This window comes from Mus musculus, chromosome 15 (assembly GCF_000001635.26).
Source record: "Mus musculus strain C57BL/6J chromosome 15, GRCm38.p6 C57BL/6J".
NCBI classification, from domain to species: Eukaryota; Metazoa; Chordata; class Mammalia; order Rodentia; family Muridae; genus Mus; species Mus musculus.
In genome coordinates this window covers 82,784,629-82,808,192 of record NC_000081.6, presented here as the reverse complement: position 1 = coordinate 82,808,192, position 23,564 = coordinate 82,784,629, and the positions used below count along the sequence as shown (strand labels likewise).

Below are 23,564 nucleotides of genomic sequence, written 5' to 3'. Positions count from 1 at the left end.
AGGATTGTAAAAGTATAATGTAATGTTAATGGATTTTTTTTAAAGAAAACAAATATTTTAAATACTCCTTTGAGTTGGAAGTAAGCAATTATAAATCAGTTCTAATGTGCTCATCAATTTGGGGTTGCAGAAATGGCAGGTTAATTTTGCTCTATGGGTATACCAAGCAGTGTGGTCCATTTCTCACCACACCCATGTGGATGGTTTATGAGTGTTGAGCTGTGTGCTGTGTCAGCTGTGGGACCGTGCTCAGACAGCTGGACAAGACCTGAATAGAAATGATGGCTTTTGAACTGGTTAGCGTCTCTTGTTGGTAACCTGGATTAACACGGTTAAAATGAAATTGATAGATTTCAGGTGTCATGGACTAAGCCATAAAACTTGAAGAATGGGTGTCTTGAGGAAAATATTTTCCTGACAGCCGATGTTCGTCACTTTCCCTTTTGTTCTTTTGTTCCCATTCCATTTGCTGGTGGGACCTGAGCACAGCTTTATTGATGAGATTCAGAAATGACTTGAGTGGGCAGTGACCCTATTCAGTTCCTCTTGATGGCAGTTTCCTGACTTGGGCAGTGCCGTGGCTGTCTCTGCCTTTCAGTTCCTGCAGTTTATAAGGTCAGTGCATGTGTGTTGTAATAGGTTTTGTGAAAGCAGTTTTAGGTTCATGGTAGCTTTGGACAGAAGATAAGCTCCTATGGACCTGCATCCTCCTGTGGCAGCTCATCTCATTGTGGGTGTGGCCCTCTGGAGTAGCACATGTGTTGTGATACTTCATAATTGCCTCTTACGTCTGTGATTTATGTCAAGGTTTGCTCCTTATGCTGTGTACTGGATACTTCATAGATTTACACAAACTTATAACACCCGTGCACCCCCATTACTGTTTCTTACAGGACAGCTCGCTACCCTAATACAGCTGTGCCAATTGCTTCTCCCTTCCTTTCCAAAACCTGACAGCCAATGGTCTTTTTATCATCATCATAGTTTTGCCTTTTCTAGAGTGGTGTATAGTTAGTCATACAGTGTATAGCCACTTCAGATTGGCTGTTTCCAACTTAGTGATACATGTTTATGGTTCCTTCATGTATTTATGGCTACAAAGTTCATTTTTTTTTTTGTTGCTGCCAAAAAAATACTCTATTGTCTAGATATGCCCAGTTTTTCCTACTTCCTGTTTGCCAAAGGACATCTTTATTGCTTCCAATTTGGGCACTTATAAATAGAGCTACCATAAATACTGTGCAGGTTTCTGTGTAAGCACACGTTTTCAGATCAGTGTGTCATATGGTAAAGAAATGTTGTATAAGCAACTGCTAAACTTCCTTTTTTTCTTTTTCTTTTTTCTTTTCCTTTTTTTTTTTTTTTTTTTTTTTTTTTGCTATTCTTATGACCCATGAATGGGAGTTCCTGTTAACATCCTTGCCAGCGTGTGGAGATATTTTTTATGTTAGCCATATTGATAGGTATGTATGTATGTAGATTATTTTTAATACTCTAAACAATATAATCAAGGGGGTAGAGGGTATGAGGGACTTGGGAGGAAGAAAGAAGGAGGGGGAAAAGAGGGGCAGAATCAGGTATTGGAGGAGATGCACAGAGGATCAGGAAATTGAAAAGAGGTGTATAGCAATGGGGGATGGGGAACTGGGGGTAGCAACCAGGAAATTCCAGATGCCAGGAAAGCAAGAGCCTCCCAGGACCCCATGGGGATTGCATTAGCTGAAATACCACAAAGGGGAGGGAGAACCTGTCAAGACTATATCCAGAGGTTAGACATGGTCCCCCCTGGTTGAGGGATGGGGCCACCTACCCGTCTCCAAAATGTTAACCCAGAATTGCTCCTGTCTAAAGGAAATACAGGGACAAAGTGTGGAGCAGAGACTGAAGAAAAGGCCATCTAAAGATTGCCCCACCTGGGGATCCATGCAGGCACCAAACCCAGACACTATTGCTGATGCCAAGAAGTGCTTGCTGACAGGAGCCTGATACAGCTGTCTTCTGAGAGGCTCTGCCAGATCCTGACCAGTACAGATGTGGATGCAGCCAACCATTGGACTGAGGAGTTAAGGGAAGGACTGAAGGAACTGAAGGGCCTTATCTGGCATTAATGTGAGGGGAGGCCCTTGGTCCTGTGAAGGCTTGATGCCCCAGTGTAGAGGAATGCTAGGCCTGTGAGGCATGGGTGGGTGGGGGAGCACCCTCATAGAAACAGTGTAAGAGGGGATCGGATAGGAGGTTTGCAGAGGGGGAACCAGGAAAGAGGATAACATTAGAAATGTAAATGAAAAGCACAACTGGATCTCCTTGGAGAAGGGGGTATTTTCAGATGACCTGGATGGACAGCAAAGGAATCAAATCCCTTAAATAAAAATGTACTTGACTTCATAAAAACCTTTAATTTTTATTTATATATGACTGTGTTCTACTTGTGTGCCTAGTACCTGTAGAAGGTCCTCTGGAACTAGATTTACAGAACAGTTGTAAGCTGGCATGTGGGTGCAGGGATCTGAACCTGAGTCCTCTGGAAGATCAACCAGCAATCTTAGCCATTGAGCCATTTCTCTAGGCTCTCTTTTAAAAGCATATTAAAATTTAGAGTTGTGATTTTTTTTAGAAGTGTGAATATTTTCTTTATGTTCTGCAACTAAGATCTGACATTTTTTCATCTTGCAAAATAGAAACTGCCCATTAAACAACTCCTATGAGTTTGCAGCTTCCCCTGCCTGTAATCTCTGGCTCCCCCCAGTGATGGTTGTTGGGACTGCAGCTCAAGAGGCTACCCATTTCTTAAGCTAGATATTTGACACTCTTGTGGGTAGAGCTGGGAATTAGAAGTTTCCTTCCATTGACATGGCTATTCCCCAAACGAAGAAATGTCATAAAAATGATCAAACCTTCCTCTTAATGGAACTTCACTGGCTGGCTACTACAGCTTCGTAACTGGTCTAGAGTTCTCACAATAGTGTTTGGGTCATATAGGGCTCTCTGAAGCCTACAGGACTCAAGTGTAGACCTAATTCACTTCATAGCTACAGTATTTTGAAGCTCAGTGTCTCATGAGAGTGTCTAGAGGGCCCACCAGTACATTGTACATTTAACCCCGTGACATGGGTCCCAAAGCATGGCTAGTTTGAGTTTTTCTAAAGCAATAAGTCAGTATTGGCCATCAGTGAACTATCATGTGCAAGCAGTACAGAATTGCTGCTCAGATCAAGTAGTAGTCTGGTACAGTGCAATACCACATTGACTTGCTGTCACTTATGCTCTTATAGCATGAAAACACCTGCCTCTGAGGACCCTGGGGAGAACTAATGAGTTGGCACGTGCGGTGGGAACAGCAGTGCCTGGCACAGAAGTACCAGCCTTGGAAGGCACAAGCCTCACTCTTTAATTTTCCTTGTGGTTGGCCCATCCTAACCACAGGCCTCTGGCATAAGGGGAATACCACTCTCCATATGCCATTAAAATGACTTGGGGGCAGACTTGACACACAAGAAGTAAAGGTAAATGAAGATTCATTTTTGTTCAAAAAGCAACTGGACCATCCTTTAGATGTCAGTTCTCTCTGACAGTGACCAGATCTGAGAAGTTCCAGGTTGTGTAATCAACTGAATGACTTCAGACTTGTTCTAAAGATTTATGTAGATTCCAACTGCCTTCCTTTTACTGTTGTTTGCTTGTTCACACAGGCCATTCTACTAGCACTTGCTACCATAACTAGGTAGCTTAGCCTTTCCTTGTCATCAGCCCATCATTTTCTGCAAACAAGAGGGCCAGTGGTGCTTGGGCCATGGAGCCTAGCCTGCCCAGCCAATTTTTCCTTCCACCTTCACGCTTTAGCACAGCAGGTTCTCAACCTGTGGGTTGAAATCCCTTTTCATTTGTGTGTTGTGGTCAAATGATCCCTCACAGGAGTCACATATCTGATACTAACAATTCATGACAACAGAATTACAGTTATGAAGTAACAATGAAATGGTTTTTTTGGTCGGTAGTCACCACAGTGTGAAGAACTGTATTAAAGGGTTGCAGCATTAGGAAGATTGAGAACTACTGCTCTAGCTTGCCAGTTAACAGCTTGGCTTAGCACAAGAGAACAAAGGGCAGCCTTAGCTCCTTTGTAAGGAACAAAGTGCCTAGGCAATGTTAGTATTTCCTTTCATGAGTGACTGGAGTAAGGACTAAGAGGGGTCCCCAACGAATCCTGGAAGCAGCCATGGGGCTGCAGACTGGGCTGTGGCCAATGGTCATATCCACAGCTCTCTTTTGCATGTGGTGGGCTTGATGGATAACTGACCTGTCTGCTATCCTCCAAGTCCTGTGCCACTTCCTGAGTTAGGCAGCCTGCTGCAAGTAAAGTTTGAGAACATGTCTGTACAAAGTGAGGGAGTTCATGATAGAAGGCAGCATAGGTCGTGGTGACCTTAGCAGTACACAGTAAATCCACAAACCTCCAAAAGAAAGATTTCGGGACCTGAAGATGGTGCACTTCCAAGAGCAGAAGTATGGAAGGACAAACACAAGTAGGGCAGGCTGTGCTTCAGATATGAGATCCAATCAGACACAGCAGAAGTCATAAGTCCCAAGCCATTAATCCTATTGGAGGAGGTCTTGATGGGGGTGGGGCAGGAATGTTAGGGTCTAGTGCAACATTTCTGTCAGGAAAAGAGGTGCTGTGGCAGATCAGATCTCTTGGTGTTACATAGGTCTTGTACCTCAAGGAACTGAGGACAGGTGTACTGGTTCTGGCTAGGTCACTGCTGAGCAAGTGTATCGAGTAACGGTCCTTTGCTGAACTTCTATGATAGACTTCCCAGCCACAAGGCAACAGATCTCATGCTGAGGATGCAGCTCAGTGGTAGAGCATTTGCTCTACATATCTAAGGCTCTGAGGACAGTAACAAGCAACACACAACAGAAAGCTCCTGTGGCAGATCTTACTGGTTCTTGCTATCTGCTGGGGAGCTTCACTTGTAAGTTCTCTGCTCTTCCACTTCAGCTTCAGCACTGCTTCAAAGAGCTGATCAGCCTACAGGTAGCCTTTAAGGAACCAGTGTGACCAACACACAGTAGCAAGAGTGCTGGTAAAGATGAAGAGAACACCTTAGACCACCCACCAGTTCCCAAGTGTGAACACTTGGGCTTTAGTCACAGATCCAAAGGCAAAGGTCTGGATGTGTATGGGGTGGCAAAAATGGCACAGAAGAGTCAGTGACCAGGACAGACACTAATGGGAGTGATGATGTAGTCAACAATTCAGTAAAAGCCATTGGGTTTTATGGTGGAGACAGTACGTAGAAGGAACTGGGGCAGCATCTTAGGATCTTGCTGAACCCAGAGGAGGGAAGGTGTTGGGAGTAGAGTACACTGCCCGGAGTACTTGCTTACATGCACACCACATGTGTGTGCATGTAATTCATGGACTAGAAGTGACAGGAGTGGCAGAGATTATGTGTTGACCCTCTGTAACTTCAGCCTGGGCAACAAAAAACAACAAAACTGGAGCAGTGGATGACTAAGGCTATACTAGCTGATAGGCCTGTGGGTGATGGACTGAAGGACACAAGGAAGGGAGGAGAGAGGTACCAGAGTGTAAGATAAGGTTAACCTAACCCAGATTCTCACTTCTGGGACACCCCTCTAGCCCTAACATAATCCTCACATGGATCAGCCCTTAAGACAGAGATAGAAGAATGTTCTAATCCTAAACTAAACTGATGTGGTTCATCCCTCATCTACGACTGATGCCACGTTTCCTTAGGATGCTGGATCCACCTAATGAAGGTGGAAGTTGACTCTTGCAAGGTGCCATGGTCACCATAGTGTCTTATGTAGAGCAATCTCCATGCACCTAGAGCCTCATCAGAGGAGAATATTCATACCTGTTAAGCAGGGATGGTGGCCACCTCACCCTGCTAGCCTGGGTACTGCTATGCGTGACTCTGCCCTTAGATATGTGGTGTAAGGGTAGAGCTGGAAGGGAAAGTATGGCTGCAAACCTGAATTATGTGACACTTGTGGCTCCTAGCATTGGCTTGACCAGATTTCTACAAAAGTGATAGACATCTTTCTCACATGGATCAGCCCTTAACATGAAAATAGAATGTTGGGTGAAGTCCCCTGTACTTCAGACCACTGAAGCAATATGCTGTGTCTCAAGGCCATGTCCAAAAGGAGACTGATGGTATTATGGGGCAGGTGTGGCTTCCACAAATGTCACACCAGGCTTGCATGTCTTTTACCAAATGCTATGATTCGTGAAGTGTAGCACTTTAGAGATACAATACTAGTGAATTTGTCCCATGTGACATTTTGTGAAATTGAAATATAAGGCTTCTAGCTGGGCAGTGGTGGTGCACACCTTTAATCCTAGCACTCGGGAGGAGGCAGAGGTTCTCTTGAGTTCAAGGCCAGCCTGGTCTACAGAGCAAGTTCTAGGATAGGGCTACAAAGAGAAACCCTGTCCAAAAAAAGGAAGGAAGGAAGAGAAAGAGGAAAAGAAAAAAGAAAGATAGGGCTTTCTCATCCCTAAATTATGCATGGACTCTTCTCTCTAGTATAGCCACACCAAATGAATGTTATCTTGTTCTGAATTTCCAGCATATTGATGTGAGTGGTTGTACACTGTGGCTATTGCCCACAGAGTTTCCAGGGAAGTGGGATAACAAATGAAAGCAAGCAACAGGATTGTAGAAAGCATAGACAAAGGGTTGGGTGAGAAGAACTACAGGGCTCCTCTAAGATAGCAAGACACTTCTAGATGTAGAGTTTATGCATATGGACTTAGCAGTAGGAGCTTGGTATTTCCATTGACCCAAGGTTCATACTCTGCCTCCTGCCAGGAGACAGAGACACTTGATCACCAACCTGTCCTTGGTGCTAAAGAACGAGATCACCTGGGAGATGCCCTCCCCAACTCCATCCTGAACATTTCTGGAATCTGAGGGCCATCTTATGAAGCAAGAAACCTTCATGCCATCCTGAGCAGGTGTCTGTGGAGTGCCTGGATCCCTATGTCTTTTCTAGGATATCTTGGAGGATGGAGCCAGATCTCTGACTGATTGAGCTCACTCCCGGGCTGCTTCACTTGTCTCAGGGAGCCCCTGGCTAACACGAAGCCTGCCCTTTAGTTTCTTGTTGTCTACCTGACAGTCCAGCACAGTATTCATGGCAACTTCAACATTTCCAGTTAGCCCAAGCTCCTACCAGCTGTGTACAGTTATACACCAGCAAGGTTAAGAATTCCAGATTGATGTACATTAAACAAGTATTAAGACAGGCATTTGCTTTCCTGATCCAGCTTCAATTCATGTCTATTCATGTCATGGGCTCTCAGACAACAATCTACAATCAGCACTTACCCAACTGTGTCACCCCTCCCCAACAAATGACTTGGATGATAGGAAAATGATTGTACTGTAGCAAGAGCAGTGGCATGCAGTACATGAGGCTATTGGGAACTGCAAAGAGAATTCAAGAGCTGCCTGTCTCTCATACACATAATAACTAACAGTAAGTAATAAGGGAGACAGCAAGGAAGAAGAGACACCTGTGCTGATGTTCACAGCTAACCTACATAGACACCCATCAATGGCTGCAGGGTTGGTGAGAATTGACGGTAGGCAGGAGTCAACTTAAAAAGGAAAAATACTCTGAACCTCTGTTTGTAAACAATAGCTCTCCATTCCTTACTCCACTCAGCGGCTAACAACCACTGTGTTTATCTGAATTTACATAGTGGAATCCCATATATATATTTTTTCTTTTGTGGGTGTTTATTTCACCTCAGGTTCATTCACCTTGTATGTAGAGGATGTCAGTGCTCTTGTTTAAGGTAAAACAACATTCTATTATATAAATAGTAGTCCACAAAATCTGCTTTCTTTCCTTCATTTTATTAAGATTGGACAGCCACCATCTAAAAATATTACATGGAAAATTTGAGTCATTTTTAGCATTAGATTTTGAGCCACCATAACATAACATAACATTACATCACAACACAACATAACAACAATGATTACATCTGACTTCTTCAGTCACACTCACTATGTACATGAATGAGGCCTTTTCCAAAATATTCAACTTCTACAGTATACTGATTTATTGGTCACTCCAACAGATAGCCACTTTACAGAGGACTCCACTATCTATCGCCTTAACACAGGGTCACAGTGTCTACATGTGAGGGATAAAGCCACAGAGAACAAATGCCACATCATCATGCTTTGTCCTTCCTGTCACCCTGGACAATGTGCCATCTCCCATTATCCCTTGAGAAGTATGTGCAGCACTGAAACAACATGAGAGACCACGTTCAGAGACTCCATTATCTCTCTTGCCATTATTGCTCTCTGCATACTATTGAGCTCTCACTAGGCAGTGAGAGCTAGCCTTACCAAGGTAGCACTTGATCTTTATTCTAGATGGCTGTGCATAGGAAAAGCCATAGTATGCTTTATGGTTTAGTTCTAAGCCATTTTAGGGTGGTCTTGGGGATTAGTCCCTTGGAAAATGGGGACTACCATCACTGCTCCATGTTTTCTGTTTGTGCACTCATCTGTCAGTGGACACTATGTAGCTATGAGCATGGATATCCAGTGACCTTTTCTGGGAACCTCCTTTTCCTTCTGTATGTTCGAAGGAACTCCTGGGTGATGGTATCCTTAGTTTTGTTGAGGAGTTACAATCGTCCTCGGTGTCCATTAACACTCTGTGAAGAATGCACAAGGGTTTGCAAGCTCTGCCTCCTGGAAGCCTGTGTTTCTAAGACTGTTTTGATAGAAGCCACACTAATGAATATGACAGTAATGGCCTCATTGTACTACTAATAAATGACAGTGGGCACTGTTTATGTGCTTGTTGGTTGTTTGCTTTGCATAAATGTTTATGTAAGTCTTTGGCTCATATTTGCTTCAGAAATCGGATACATATTTTTATTTCTAAGTATTACTGTCTTGCCACACCTGGATTGTCATAAGTCTCTCCTTCCCGTGATTTCTCTTCCCATCTTTTGACAATGAGCATTTTAAAGAACTTTTTTTTTTAAAAATTTAGGTGTGTGTGCCACATGTGTAGAAGTAAGAAGTTGGCTCAACCAGAAGGAAATGGAACTTTCTTTCCACAATGCAGCTCCAAGAGCTTGAACTCAGACTGTTGGGCTGGGTTGCAGGTGTTCACCCACCAAGCCATCTCAGCAGCCAGGCCGCCTTGTAAGACACACAAGTTTTTAGTTATTAAAAAAAAAAAGTCTGGCTGGGCAGCGGTGGACACCTTTGATCCTAGCACGTGGGAGGCAGAGGCAGGTGGATCTCTAACTTGAGGCTAGCCTGGTCTACAGATGGCGTTCCAGGGCAGCCAGGGCTACACAGAGAAACCCTGTCTCAAAACACTCACTCACTCACTTTGTCTTCAGTTCTTTGATGCATGTGCCATTGTGTCTGTCCTATGCAAGTGGCCACCAACAACTCGCTGCACTGAAGCTTCTGTCCCAAGGCGTTTCCTAGGAGTTTACAGGTGAGCATATACCTTCAGGTCTTTGATCCATTCAAACTTCATTTTTGTGTGTGGTACTAGCTTTTCACCAAGCTTTTATTCTTATTGGGTTGCCCAGTGCCATTTCCTACTAAAACTGTCTTCTGTATGGAACTCATCATTTGACCAGATATACTACACCAGGTACTCACTCTGGAAAGTACACTAGGCAATTTCCTCATGCAATTCACAGAGTCTTACCAATTTAAACTCAAATGGTGGGTCCTACTGTATACCAGCAACGGAAGGAAGAGCATGCTGCTCTGAGGCTACCAAGCATGTCACTACACTGAATGCATAGGGAATGGCGACACAGTGGCATTGAAAATGCTTGGCAGCATTTTTGGCCTCTTGATATTCCTTACAAATTTTAGGAATTTTGTAATCTGATAGCTGCATGGGTACAGTGTGGGTGAGAGATAGAAAAAGTTCTGCACCATTATGATCTTGTTATAATACCATATATATGTGGCCTTTCATTGAAAGACACAGGTCACATGAATGTCCTTTGGGGGCTGATTTCTAGGAGGTCTCCTTTGGTGTATATCTTCTTTGCATAATAATACTGTGATTAGGATCATATACATAACCCAGAACATTGGTATGACAGGCTATTTTGACTGAATTGTATCAAAAGTGTTGCATTCCCAGTGGTGTCCACTCCTCATACATTTTACTCTTGTTTAACTTGTCTGTTGAAAAGATGTCTCACTAGGTTGTCCAGGCAGTCCTGGGTAATCTCTTAACTTAATTTAGAACTCTTAAGTACTGAGATCACAAGAACATATCACACACTGTGTTCATACTCCAGGTTTTGATTGTTACCCTCTTAGCCTAACTGTGTGAGTAGGAACCTCTGGGGATGATGGTCAGGAACTAGTTACAGCTGTCAACTGGCCCTAGTGTATCAAGGATGAATCTCTAAAGTGCTGCATCATTTCATGGTGCTGTGATGTAGGTTAGAGTGTGAAGTGCATTGTGGCTTATACAGTGGGTCTTCTGGGATTTGGCCCTATCATGAACCAGAGCCAGATCCTGTTTAAAAATAGGAAATGTGAGTCTTTCGAACTCGTGTGTGTGTATGTGTGTGTGTGTGTGTGTGTGTGTATGTGTGTGTATCCATGTGCATACATGGGAATTTGAATGTGGAGGTCAATGGTTGATGTCAGACATTTTCCTTGATCACTTTCCATTTTGCTTTTAGATACAGGGCTGCTTTCTGAATCTGGATCTCACCAATGTGGTTAGAGGTAGCAACTGCCCAGGGTCTTTCTGTCTCCCCAAGTACAGTGCTGGATTACAAGCATTGCTGGGTTCTGGGGATGTGAACTCAGGTCCTTGTGTTTGAGTAGCAAGTTGTTTACCAACTAAGCCATCTCTGTTCCCAAACTATCAGTCTTTTGAAAATCTTTTACAGCATTTGTGGTCTCTTGATATTCTATACAAATTTTAGAGATTTTGAATCTGATAGGAACTGCATTTAATGCTTAGATTCCACGCCTTCCAGCTCATGAACAGCAAAGCAAGCCTTCCTGTTTTAATATTCTCTTTAAATTTTTACTTCTTTAGCCAGACAATGGTAGTGCACTCCTTTAATCCTAGCACTCAGGAGGCAGAGGCAGGCAGAATTATTTGGTTTCAAGGCCAGCCTGGTCTACAAAGTGAATTCCAGGCCAGCCGGACTACACAGAGAAACCCTGTCTCAAAAATCAAAAACAAAACAAAAAATGTTTTTACTTATTCGATGCATTCCATTTACATATTTTTCAGTCACTAATGATGATTTTGTAGGTTATTCATTTTGTGTGTGTGTGTGCAACTCTTCATAGGGAAACGAATGCTCATGTGTGCACATCCTCATTTCTGTGTTGAAGCCAGAGTCAAAGTTGAACGTCTTAAGTCCCTCTCCACCTTACTGAACTTGGAGCCCACTCCTGAGTCACCAGCAGCTCTGAGCATCCTCCCTTTGCTGCCTCCCTAGCACTGGAATTGTGGGAGTGTTTGGAGTATCTAGATGCTAGGAGATGACCTCATGTCCTCAGCAAGTGCCATACTGTGAGAGTCACTGCCCAGCCCTAACATACTTACTTTTTTTTTTAATGCTAGTTTATGTGTAATACTGCTTGTCATTCTATTGTCTTTAAATTTTTATTCATTGTTATTTCGTATAGCATATTCATTGTTAGATTAGGAAAGAACAAGTGTTTGTGTGTGTGTGTGGACTTTTTGCCTTTGCTGAAATTGTTTGATGTTCTCAGATAGTATTGTGAAACCTTTCCTGTTTTCCTTCGTGCACAATTATATCATCTATGATCAAAGATCATGCTCTTTCTTCCTACCTGGGATCTACTGTCTCAGGTGAGACATGCTCACACGTCTATACTCAGAACCAAGAGCCTCCACTGTGCCAACTGTCATGTTTCACTTGAGTTCAGATTTTCATGAGGCTGATGACCCTGCCCCACTCACAAGTAAACAGTGCCACAGGGGAACCTGATTCAGTGATTGCCAGGCATTGCCCTGCACCCCAACCCCTTGGACTATGTTCTTTGTGACTAAAAGTCACAGGCCCTTATCTAGGTCTCAGAACAGTTTTGCCGACTGCAAATACTTTTTCAGTGTGGGAGGTGGAAATGGAGGTTGGTCAGTGTCATGATCCTGCTCAGCAGTCCCCTTTGTGTGCACTTTAGGAATAAAGAAAATATCCAGGATATTCTCAATATTTTACATTTCTTTACATGCATCATCTCAAGCATTGTTTCTGTGGTTTGAGATTTCATAGGTAACAGCCTATGCTAATGGACCACAGTCCTGCTGTGCCTCACACCATGAGGGGTACAGTAAGCATCCGGGAATGAAAGGGTAACCAACACTAGCCAACCTCTGGCCAAGCTTTGCCCCAACTAAGCTTTCCAAAGGTGACACTCAAGAGTCACAGTCATCCCAGAAGAAACCTACCTGCCTCAGCTTCTCAGTAACTGCGTCTCAGTTGCCTCCCATCTCCCACCCATGACCTGTGTTGGCTCCTGACTTACCGTACCATAACTCAGCTGGGCAGGGCCAAAAGGAATAGGCAGGAACATGCATCGAGACGGGTGTGGGTGTGGGTGTGGGGAGGGACCCTTTACCCCACCCAGCCCACAGACCTCTGGCACAAGGTCTGCTTTACCTATATCCATGTAGAAGACTGTCAGGGGAACAACTGACCCACCAAGAAACCAAGGGTGAAAAAGAGACAGAGGCCACCATGTGATAAGTACTTGGTCCAACCTACAGGCCTCTGGGACTCTCAACAACTGTTGACAGTTTCTCAGCTTTCTCAGATCTGACCTAAGATGCTTCCAGGTTCTGAGTCTGGCCTCTCCAATCAACCCAGTAAGTAACCTCAAAGCTGAACACAAGACTCCAGGAGCTGCAGCCCCCTTCTTCCCACTGCCTCTCATCACAAAAACCAGACAGTGGCACTTGCTGTCATAGCCGGGTGCTGTGTCTTGCAGTACCTGCAAGTTACTTGTGTCCTAACAATAATGTGCTCCTTGAGCCTCCAGGATGGTCTTACCCCCCATCCCCCCATGTTTGGCAGTATTCACAAATATCTCAAAAACACCGCCCATGTAACACGAGGAAGACATCTCTCCATCCCTCTTAAGATGATTGTTAGCACAGGGCTTGACCTAACAAAAAGCCAAGAGTGAATAAAATTAGATAGTGGTCCCCATGTGACAACTACATGGACATCTAGCTGGCCTCCCCAGAATTCTATTGACAGTTGGTGACAGCCTTTCAGCTTTCTCGGGTGAGAGCTAAGAAGTCCCCAGGTTTTGAATTTGGCCTTCCTTGAGAGTTGAATGACCTCCTACCTGTGCTCAAGGCTCCACAGGCTGGAGCCTCCTTCCTTACACTGCCTCTCCCTCACCCTCATCTGCTAGCCACATAAGCCACTTCAGTGGCCATTGCTGCATAGTGATAGTGCCCACTGATAGTGTCAGTCAGACCTCATATCCTACTAGCCAAGTGTTCCCTGAAGCCTCCAAAAGGCCTTGTTCCATTCTGAGACAATGTCTTCGGTCCCCTCGGATCTCTGGTCATGTGGCAAATTAGTCTATGACCGTTGCACCCTGAGGCAGGGTCCATGGCTACGTGCCCGCTGTGCTTACAGTGTCCAACCCAATATAACCACTATGCAATTCTCTGTGGAGCTATCAGTGCCACTCCCCTGGATAAGCACCACAGGAAAGAAGAAAGGGCAGGAACCTCTGATGTTGACTTTCCCTTGATTTTTCTGACACCCCCTTCCCCCATATAGGCTCTGTTTGAACATTAATTAACACAGCTACTTGGCTCAAGGCAGAGAACAAAGTGCAGCCTTCCCCTCCTCCCTCTTTATAAGGGACCAGGTTCCCAGTCCATCATAAGAGGATCTTTCCTGATTCTAAGTTTCTGGAACGAGTATTCCTTCAAAAGCCTGGAAGCAGTAGGGCAGCCATGGGGCTGCTGGTTGGAGATGACTTATGGGCTGTGGTCATATTCACAGCCATCTTCCTGCTTCTGGTGGACCTGGTGCACCGGCGCCAGCGCTGGACTGCCTGCTACCCACCAGGCCCTGTGCCATTCCCTGGGCTGGGAAACCTGCTGCAGGTGGACTTCGAGAACATACCATACAGCTTTTACAAGGTGAGAGAGGTGGTGGTGGAGGACAGAAGAAGTCAGAGTGACCCAGGCAGCACGTGGAGGTGTTGAAGCCACTGGAAAGACAGGAAGATGGCCCCCAAGAGAAAAAAAGAGTTGTTGGGAAAACAAAGTGGAGTGTGTGTGTGTGTGTGTGTGTGTGTGTGTGTGTGTGTGTAATAGTCTCTTCCTGTTGTGTGGTCTCAGGCCTCGCTGCCTATCTTAGGAACCTGAATTTTTTCTTGTATGGTGGAGTATGAAGGGACCCAAGGATCTTGTTCAGGCTGAGTCACAGCTGAATGATAATATTTGCTGTGAGGTCTTTGTTAAATTGAGAAGATATGGTTGCCAAGCAACAAGGTGCCCCAACCATAGGCTAGGGATGTAGGCCTGTGATAGAGCATTTGCCCAGCATATGTCAGGAACAAGGTTCAATAAGTTCTATATATGTGTATGTACAGACACAGACACAGACACAGACACAGACACAGACACAGACACAGACACAGACACAGACACAGACACACACACACACACACACACACACACACACACACACACACAGAGAGAGAGAGAGAGAGAGAGAGAGAGAGAGAGAGAGAGAGAGAGAGAGAAGCAGAGACTTGTATGAAGAGTATTGATCTTCCACTCTGCTGGAAACCTCTACTTCCTATGTGCTCTGTCCTATTTCAGCTTCAAAACCGCTATGGCAATGTGTTCAGCCTACAGATGGCCTGGAAGCCCGTGGTTGTGGTCAACGGACTGAAGGCAGTGCGGGAACTGCTGGTGACCTATGGAGAGGACACTTCTGACCGCCCCCTAATGCCCATCTATAATCACATAGGCTATGGGCACAAATCAAAAGGCAAAGCTCTATAGTGGGGGCAAGGCAGGGAGAGTAGGGCTTGAGAGGGGTGAGCAGAAGATAGACAGACCTAATGGAGATGATGTGGTCCGGCAAGGCAAGGGAAAAACACTGGGGTGGAGGGTGGAGCCTAAGGAATGCAAGGTGCCAATATGTGCTAGAAAAGTGCTGGGCACTGACTGCTAAGACTGACCACAGAGAAATGTTGGGAACAGAAGAGACCACATAGCTAGGTGCCCTCAGTTACACACAGATATGTCTGCAGGTGTGATCCTTGCACCTTACGGGCCCGAGTGGCGAGAGCAGCGGCGATTTTCTGTGTCTACCCTGCGTGACTTCGGCCTGGGCAAGAAATCACTGGAGCAGTGGGTGACAGAGGAGGCTGGCCACCTCTGCGATGCTTTCACCAAGGAGGCCGGTGGGTGATGTTAGAGATGGAGAGTGTGAGCAGGGACTGAAGAGCACTATCATGACTTGCTTGCATCTCCAATCCTAGAACATCCCTTCAATCCCAGCCCCCTCCTAAGTAAAGCTGTGAGCAACGTGATCGCCTCCCTCATTTATGCTCGTCGATTTGAGTATGAAGACCCTTTCTTCAACAGGATGCTCAAAACATTGAAGGAAAGCTTAGGAGAAGACACTGGCTTCGTCGGAGAGGTATGTGGCTCGGGGCAGTGGGCCTGGCCACTTCTATGCTATAAATTCTATCAGAGTAAGTATGAATTCAGGGTGGGTGGGCCTGGTGTGATGGCCAAGTGCAGGGAGAAAGGCTTGGGTGTTGACAAACCTCAGATAAGTGGAGGGGAGGAGCAGACCAAGGTTAATGGCTCTAGAAAGGGGGTGAGCCTGCAGGGAAACCACACAAGCCTGTTATATTTGAAGGGTAGAGTATTTCTTTTCTTCACCCTGAGCTACAGGAGAGCATGCAGGCTAGAACTGGGGAAGAAGCAGGTGATGGGTAGGGACAGATTCTGAGTCCATTGCGGAAGAGGCTGAGAACTGTGACTGGTCCAGGTAAACACTGAGCAGAAACAGCCCCCGGGGGCAAAAGAGCTAGATGGTCAGTGGGTAAATGAGCTTACCAAGCAAGCCTGGAGCCCTGAGCTGGATTCCTGAGTCCCATATAAGGGATAAAACTTACTCTATAAGTTGTTCTCTAATGACAAAACATGAGTCACTATATACAGGCAAGCACATGTGTGTACATGCATGTGCACACACACTGGCACACAAAATTATGAATTCTTAATTAGAAAGAAAAGCAACTGGACCTGTTTTGTTTCTTTCACAGGTGCTGAATGCCATCCCAATGCTACTACACATCCCTGGTTTGCCTGATAAAGCCTTCCCCAAGCTGAATTCATTCATAGCCTTAGTGAATAAGATGTTAATTGAGCACGACTCGACCTGGGATCCTGCACAGCCACCCCGAGATTTGACTGATGCCTTCCTGGCTGAGGTGGAGAAGGTGAATGGCAGCTCCAAGAAGTCTGGCCAGGGGCTGTGCACTGAGGTCCTGTGAGCTGTGATGCCAGATGGGTAGAGTCCTGTGCATCACCAAGTGACTCAGCCCCTGGGTTTCCGGGGAACAATGGGAGGCCACTGTGGGATGACTCCTCCCTGCTGAACCCACCCTTTCTGTCTGGCCCAGGCCAAGGGGAATCCTGAGAGCAGCTTCAATGATAAGAACCTGCGCATAGTGGTGATTGACCTGTTCATGGCAGGGATGGTGACCACCTCAACCACACTGTCCTGGGCCCTGCTGCTCATGATCCTGCATCCAGATGTGCAGCGTGAGCCTGGTGGGGCTGGGAGGGAGGGCAAGAGGCATTTGAGAAACTAGTGGCTCCCGCATTAGCTTGACCTAGGCTCCCACAGTCTGATGGGAGTCTTATCCATCGTATTAAAGCCAGAGGTTCAAGTTCAAGGGTGAGCAGCTTTTTCTCAGAAGAGATCCTATCTATCCAGGCCGTGTCCACCAGGAAATCGACGAGGTCATAGGGCACGTGCGGCATCCAGAGATGGCAGACCAGGCCCGCATGCCCTACACAAACGCGGTCATTCATGAGGTGCAACGCTTTGCAGACATCGTCCCAACAAATTTACCACATATGACATCCCGAGACATTAAATTCCAAGACTTCTTCATCCCCAAGGTAGGCATGGGCACCTTGGTCCGAGAATCCTCACGGGGCAAACATGGGTGATAAACTCCAAGACCACCACACACTGGATTTCCACATGGGGACAGGATGGAGCTAGGTGTGAGTACACTGCAGCCGTTGCTCAAGAGTCCCTGGGGAAAAGGACGGCCAGTGAAATGAGCTTAAGGGGTTGTAGGAGGCACTGCAGATGGGAACTTTGTCACAGGGCCTTGGATGGTACAAGAGAAGGTGCTCAGAGGCTCCACGGGTGAGAGTGAATGCAAGGATCCCGTGTGTGAGGTAGAGGCTGTGCCTGTGAACTTGGTGACCACGACCTAGGCAGGCCCACCCTGGCCCATCTTCACACCATGTGCCTCCTGCCAGGGGACGACACTCATTCCCAACCTGTCCTCCGTGCTGAAGGATGAGACTGTCTGGGAGAAGCCCCTCCGCTTCTATCCTGAACACTTCCTGGATGCCCAGGGCCACTTTGTGAAGCACGAGGCCTTCATGCCATTCTCAGCAGGTGACTGCAGGCTACTTGGCTGCCTGTCTTTTCTCAGGGTGCCTTGGAGGGTGAAGCCCCAATGAGGTCCTAGACTAACTGAACCCTCTCCCACCCACAGGCCGCAGATCATGCCTGGGGGAGCCCCTGGCCCGCATGGAGCTCTTCCTCTTCTTCACCTGCCTCCTGCAGCGCTTTAGCTTCTCAGTGCCCGATGGACAGCCCAGACCCAGTGATTATGGCATCTATACAATGCCAGTTACTCCAGAGCCCTATCAGCTCTGTGCAGTGGCTCGATAGCAGGGGCAATGGTCCTACCTTCCCCCAAGTTTGGCCTGATTGGTGTTCAATAAACAAGTTCTGTGTCTGCAACTCAGATTCTTGGTCCATCACCCACTCTTATCTCAATTGTGTCCCAAGACGACAGTCTATAAACCTTCTTGCCCCTCTGTCTCAGCCCAACCCATGAACAACTTTGATGCTGTGAGAATTAAGTTTATTACTCCAGGAGCAGTGGCCTCCAGTAAAGCACATGGGAGGATGAAACAAGACGATGGCAAGTTCAAGTCCTGCATGGGTTATATAAACTGGACTACTTCTTAATGAGAAAGGGACGAGGGATGGGTAGTCATCATGGAGTGCTGAAGGGAGGAAGTAGGGTGGAATGAAAGGGAGGAGAGAAGGAAGCATCCAGATAAAGTAGGAGGAAAGGTGGTTGTGCTGGTGTTCCCTGGTTGACCTTATATCATACATAAAGACCTACCAATGGCTGCTGGGTTGGTCACACATTGCACACAGAAGTCAAGCCCAAGGGTTACTGTGAGCAAAGTGTGAGTGGCTTGTGCTGGAAACAGTCCAAATCTTGTTCTGGTGACAATGTTGACAAAGACCCTAAGACCCTGAAGAGCCACAAATGGTGGTTAAGTCTGCTCTCACAACTAGAAAAGCTGCTGTCTTCATACTCAGGCTTGCAGGAGTCAAAGGATGTGGAATAAATCTGATGAAGCAAAAGGGGACATGTCAGACGCCAGGAAGATGGGCAGGATCCAGCTGTCCTGTGTGTCTGTCCAGACAGAGAAGGGTCCTCCCTGCAAGAGTGTGTGAAGATGTACTAGATGCTATTTACTGGGAAACTTAATGTACTGACTGGGAAACTTCAAGTATTTTGGAGTTTTGAAAGTCTGTGGGTTTGGCCAGGCCAGGGAGGACAGTTTTAGTGGCATGTGACACTCCACAAGGCTCATTTTAGACTCCATATAATCTGAGGCCAGACTATAGTATCCCAAGACCCTGACCTATATGGCCTGCCTTGCAACCCAGTTGTGTGCAGACACTGATTTTGCTTTTGTGAAAAAGGAATTGTTCCCCCATGGGCTCTATTTAAATGTGAATATTAAGGATGGTCCTTTCACAGCTCATCGCTCATCACACACTGGGTTGTAGAATGAACAGGACCAAATACTCACCATACTGAGGAAAGAACCCTTCCTTGTGCCTACAGAAACAATCACATCTTTTTACTACACACTCTTCTTTTTCCCACCTCTCCCCTTTATTGTTATTGCATATCCATGGGTATTTGCCTGCATTCATGCAGTGTGCACAGAACAGAAAAGATTGTAAGATTCTCAGGGACTTGAGTTGCTGTTAGTTGTAAATCATCTTGTGGGGGTTGGAAGTCAAGCCTTGGTGGTCATATCTGAGATGACCTAGAAGATGTGACATTCCTAGCCACAAGGTCCAGATCTCAGGCTCTGAATATAGATCAGTGATAGAGCATTTGCCCAACACACATGAGGGCCTGAGTACAATAAGTACCAGAAACACAAGAAAAGCAGCCTTGTGTGATGAGACAAGACATGGAGCCTTGTGTGCCAAACCTGATTCTTGAAGTCTGATGGGCCTCTCCTTTGGAGGTGTGTTCTGGCCCCTGGCCTTATTTGCTACAACCCTGCAGAGATGTGTTCTCCTTACAGGTGGCATTTAAGGAGGCATTTCTGATCAATGGACAGAGGTTTCTGCAGAACACACTCATGCAAACCATCTGTCAGTGTTCATAGTTGACTACCCAGGCTTCATGCCCAGCTCTGAAGTCAAGAGGTCAAGTGGGCAGAGTTGTTCAGAGATGGGTGTGGGACTTAGGAAGCAACAGTGGTGGTGCTATGTGGTCAGGTCATCAAGGGAAAGTCATTGATTTCAAGAGAGAACACGAGGGACATGTGCTGGTGTGAGGCCACGGCATTTTGGAGAACTCATGGGGGAAACTGAACCCAAAGGAACCCACATGAATGGAGGAATGTGGGTAGCAGAGAAAAAACCATCCAGTTATCCTTGGTTATGTCCATAGTGAAGTGTGCATGTGTCATTGTGATGGTTTGTAAATGATCAGCCCAGGGAGTGGTATTATTAAGAGGTGTGGCCTTGTTGAAGTAGGTTGTCACTGTGGGTGTGGGCTTTAATACTCTCATCCTCACAGCCAGTTAACCAGTATTCTGGTAGCATCCTTGAGATGAAGATGGAGAACTCTCAGCTCATCTTGCACCATGCCTGCCTGGATGCTGCCATGTTCCTGCCTTGATGATAATGGACTGAACTTTGACTCTGTAAGCCAGCCCCAATTAAATGTTGTCTTTATAAGAGTTGCCTTGGTCATGGTGTCTGTTCACAGCAGTAAAACCCTAACTAAGACAGAAGTTGGTACCAGGAACTGGGGTATTGCTGTGATAGGCCTGAGCATGCTTTTGTTTGGAAGAATGTGGATTTTGGGACTTTGTGTTTGGAAAAGCCATGGAATGTTCTAAGTGGGGCTTAATGGGCCATCCTAGCAGGAATATGGAAGACTTTGTTACTGAGAGTGATTTGAATTGTTGAGACCTGGCTCAAAAGGTTTCAGTGGAGAATTTTAATATGTGGTCTAGAGACAGTTTTTGTGGTATTTTGGGTGAAGAATGTGGCTACTTTTGGCCCCTGTCTAAAGAGTCTGCATGAGGCTAAGGTGAAGAAACTCAAATTAATTGCATTGACAATAGAAGTCTCAGAGATGTTCATCATAGACTTTGTTCTCTGGTTAAGCCTCATGAAGAGCATTTTAAACAAGTATAGCAAGCTGGAAAAGAAAAATATAAAATATATGATTGGAGTACTAGAGAGGCACCAGGAACTGAAATGGAGCTGAGTCCTGTGTTCAAGAATATTAAATTGAATTAAGGGAGTATTGACCATATGGAAAGATACCACCCAGCTAAACTTAGATCCAGGCATGGTAGTACAAGCCTTTAATCCCAGGAGGCAAAGACAATCAGATTTCTGAGTTCAAGGACAGTCTAGAACAGAGCAAGTTCTAGGTGAAGAAAAGCTTAAATCCAGGCATGGTGGTACACACCTTTAATCCCAGGACACAACCATGCAGATTTCTGAGTTCAAGGTCAATGTCCAGAGCAAGATCCAGGACAGCCAAGCTTAGGCAGTGAAGGAGCTGGAAAAGAGGAAGCTAATGTTAATGTAATAGATCAAACAAGAGGGCCATGTTTCAGCCACTGCAAGCAGCAGAACTCAACAGCTTTGGCCATGTGGCACTGGTTTTAGAATCCAGACTAAAGGGAATGAAAAGGACAATTGTTGCTGGTTAGCTGGAGCTAAGAAATTAGTGGTGACTAAGAATAGACCAGCATCACTGAGGCTAAATATTCTAGGAAGTATTTTCTGAGAGCACAAAGAAGCTGTGTTTCAGAGATAGCCAAAGTTGTACCTTCTGTAGCAGCTGGGATTGGTAATATGTAAGAGTCACCCAGGTGGTACTGGTTTTGAAAGCATGAAGGGGTCATGAAGAGCAGCTGAGACTTGGCACTGTGAGAAGCCAGGAAAGGTCATTGGTGAAGGTGCAGCCTCGATTGAAGTTGACAGGCCAGGAGTGAAGGGATCATTCAGATTTGAGGCTTGGCACCATGAAGAGAGTAATGGGAGATATTGATAAAGCTTAAAGTGCTACAGAGGGCAGAGCTGGAGATGTGATGCCAGCTCTTTGGAGAAGTCTAGAAGATCATGTGTGGATACTAGAACAAGAAGCTGTAACATTGAAGTTGCCTTGGAGACTCCAAGATGTTTGAGACGCCAGAGCCATTGCTATCTGCTGAGAAAATCTGCTGAGACTGGAGCCAGTGCAGGAGAAAGAAGTTTGTTGCAGTCAAAAAGATGAAAGAGGAGTTGAAGATCTGAAGACTGCTTTGACAGCAGACATGGAGTTGCAGTTTGGAGTTTACCTAGCTGGTTTTCTGTATTGCTTTGAGTATTACTGTTAAGTGATTGGAGGAATTTCAGAAGAGACCTTGAACTTTGGACTTTTAACATTGTTGAAATTGCTATAGACTATGGAACCTTTGAAGGTGGACTAACTATAATTTGCATTTTGCTATGTTTAGGTATGGCCCCTATAGACTCATATGTTTGAACAAGCCTATGGGGGCCAGGGAGTAGAATGTTATAGTTTGTATATGCTTGGCCCAGGGAGTGGCACTATTAGAAGGTGTGGCCCTGTTGGAGTATGTGTGTCACTGTGGGCATTAAGACCCTCCTTCTAGATGACTGGGAGCCAGTATTCTAATAGGAGCCTTCAGATGAAGATGTAGAACTCTCAGGTCTGCCTGCCCAGACACTGCCATGCTTCTGCCTAGATGATAATGGACTAAACCTCTGAACCTGTAAGGCAGCCCAAATTAAATCTTGTTCTTTATAAGAGTTGCCTTGGTCATGTTACCTGTTCACAGCAGTAAAACCCTATGACACATGTCCACTCCCTTCAGCCCCATAGGGAAAGTCACAGCATGTTTTATAGTTCAGTTCTATCAGCTATCTTAGAGTGGTCTTGGAGTTGGGTGCCATGGCAAAGGGGGACCACTAGTGTCCCCTTTTTCATTTGTCTTTCTGTTATTGGACATTTGTGAACCACGTAGCTGTGGGCATGGATGTCCCATGACCCTTCGGGGAGGAGCTTCCTTTTCCTTCTCTATGTATTCTCAAAAGGGAAGTCCTGGTTGATAACATCCTTCGTAGTTTTTATCGAGGAATTCCTGTAGAGTTGTCCTCAGAGATGGTTGACACTCTCTGAAGAATGCACAAGGCTCTTCATGCTCTAGCCCCCTGGAATCCTCTGTTTCCAGGGCTGTTTTGATAGAACCACAAAGTGTGGTTGTAGCTTCATTGTCCTAATAATAGTGACAGTGGGCACTGTTTATGTGATTGTTGGCTGTCTGTCTGTTCACTTGGCTCAAATGTCTTTGCAAGCCTTTGGCCTATGCTTGCTTCACATATGTGATAACACAATTTAATTTCTGATTCTTACTGTCTTGTCAGACTTCTGGGCTGCCATTTGTTTCTTCCTCCATGATTTTTTTCCTTTTCCTCCCTTTTAACAGTGACTGTGTTAAAATACATTTGGCATTTATTTATTTATCTATTTTTATTTATTTATTTATTTATTTATTTATTTATTTATTTATTTTACTTAGGTGTATGTAAGGTTCTACCTGTGTATTCGGAGATAAGATGAACTTGGCTCAGTCAGAAGGAGTAGAAGCACTGTGTGGTTACAAGAGCTAGCAATCAGACTGTTAGGCTGGGTGGCATGGGTTTACCCACCAAAGGCATCTCAGCAGCCAGAAAGTGACCTGTGACATGGATTTTTTAACTATTATGAAAACCCAGCTTGGCTTTAGTTCTTTGATTGTTGGGCCATTCAGACTTTGTTCTTTGCAAACATAAGCCTATTTGGACCTGAGAACAGTTTTACAAACCCCAACTACTTCTTAAGCATGGGAGGTGGAAATGGAGGTTGGTTCAATGTCATGATCCT

General features: G+C 45.5%; 1 protein-coding gene across 2 annotated transcripts; it reads left to right on the top strand.

Moving 5' to 3' along the window:
• Positions 1–13,740: 13,740 nt before the first annotated feature.
• Cyp2d26 (cytochrome P450, family 2, subfamily d, polypeptide 26) lies at positions 13,741–18,086 on the top strand. Of its 2 annotated transcripts, NM_029562.2 has the most exons (9): positions 13,948–14,208; positions 14,896–15,067; positions 15,333–15,485; positions 15,564–15,724; positions 16,359–16,535; positions 16,719–16,860; positions 17,036–17,223; positions 17,596–17,737; positions 17,838–18,086. In NM_029562.2, the coding sequence occupies exons 1-9, from the start codon at positions 14,020–14,022 to the stop codon at positions 18,014–18,016; spliced, it is 1,503 nt and encodes a 500-aa protein (NP_083838.1). In that variant the 5' UTR covers positions 13,948–14,019; the 3' UTR covers positions 18,017–18,086. The 2 variants fall into 2 exon arrangements, with proteins under 2 accessions (XP_006521587.1, NP_083838.1); XM_006521524.4 differs by lacking the exons at positions 17,596–17,737; positions 17,838–18,086 and adding an exon at positions 17,438–17,555 and having other exon boundaries at positions 13,741–14,208.
• The last annotated feature ends 5,478 nt before the right edge of the window (positions 18,087–23,564 follow it).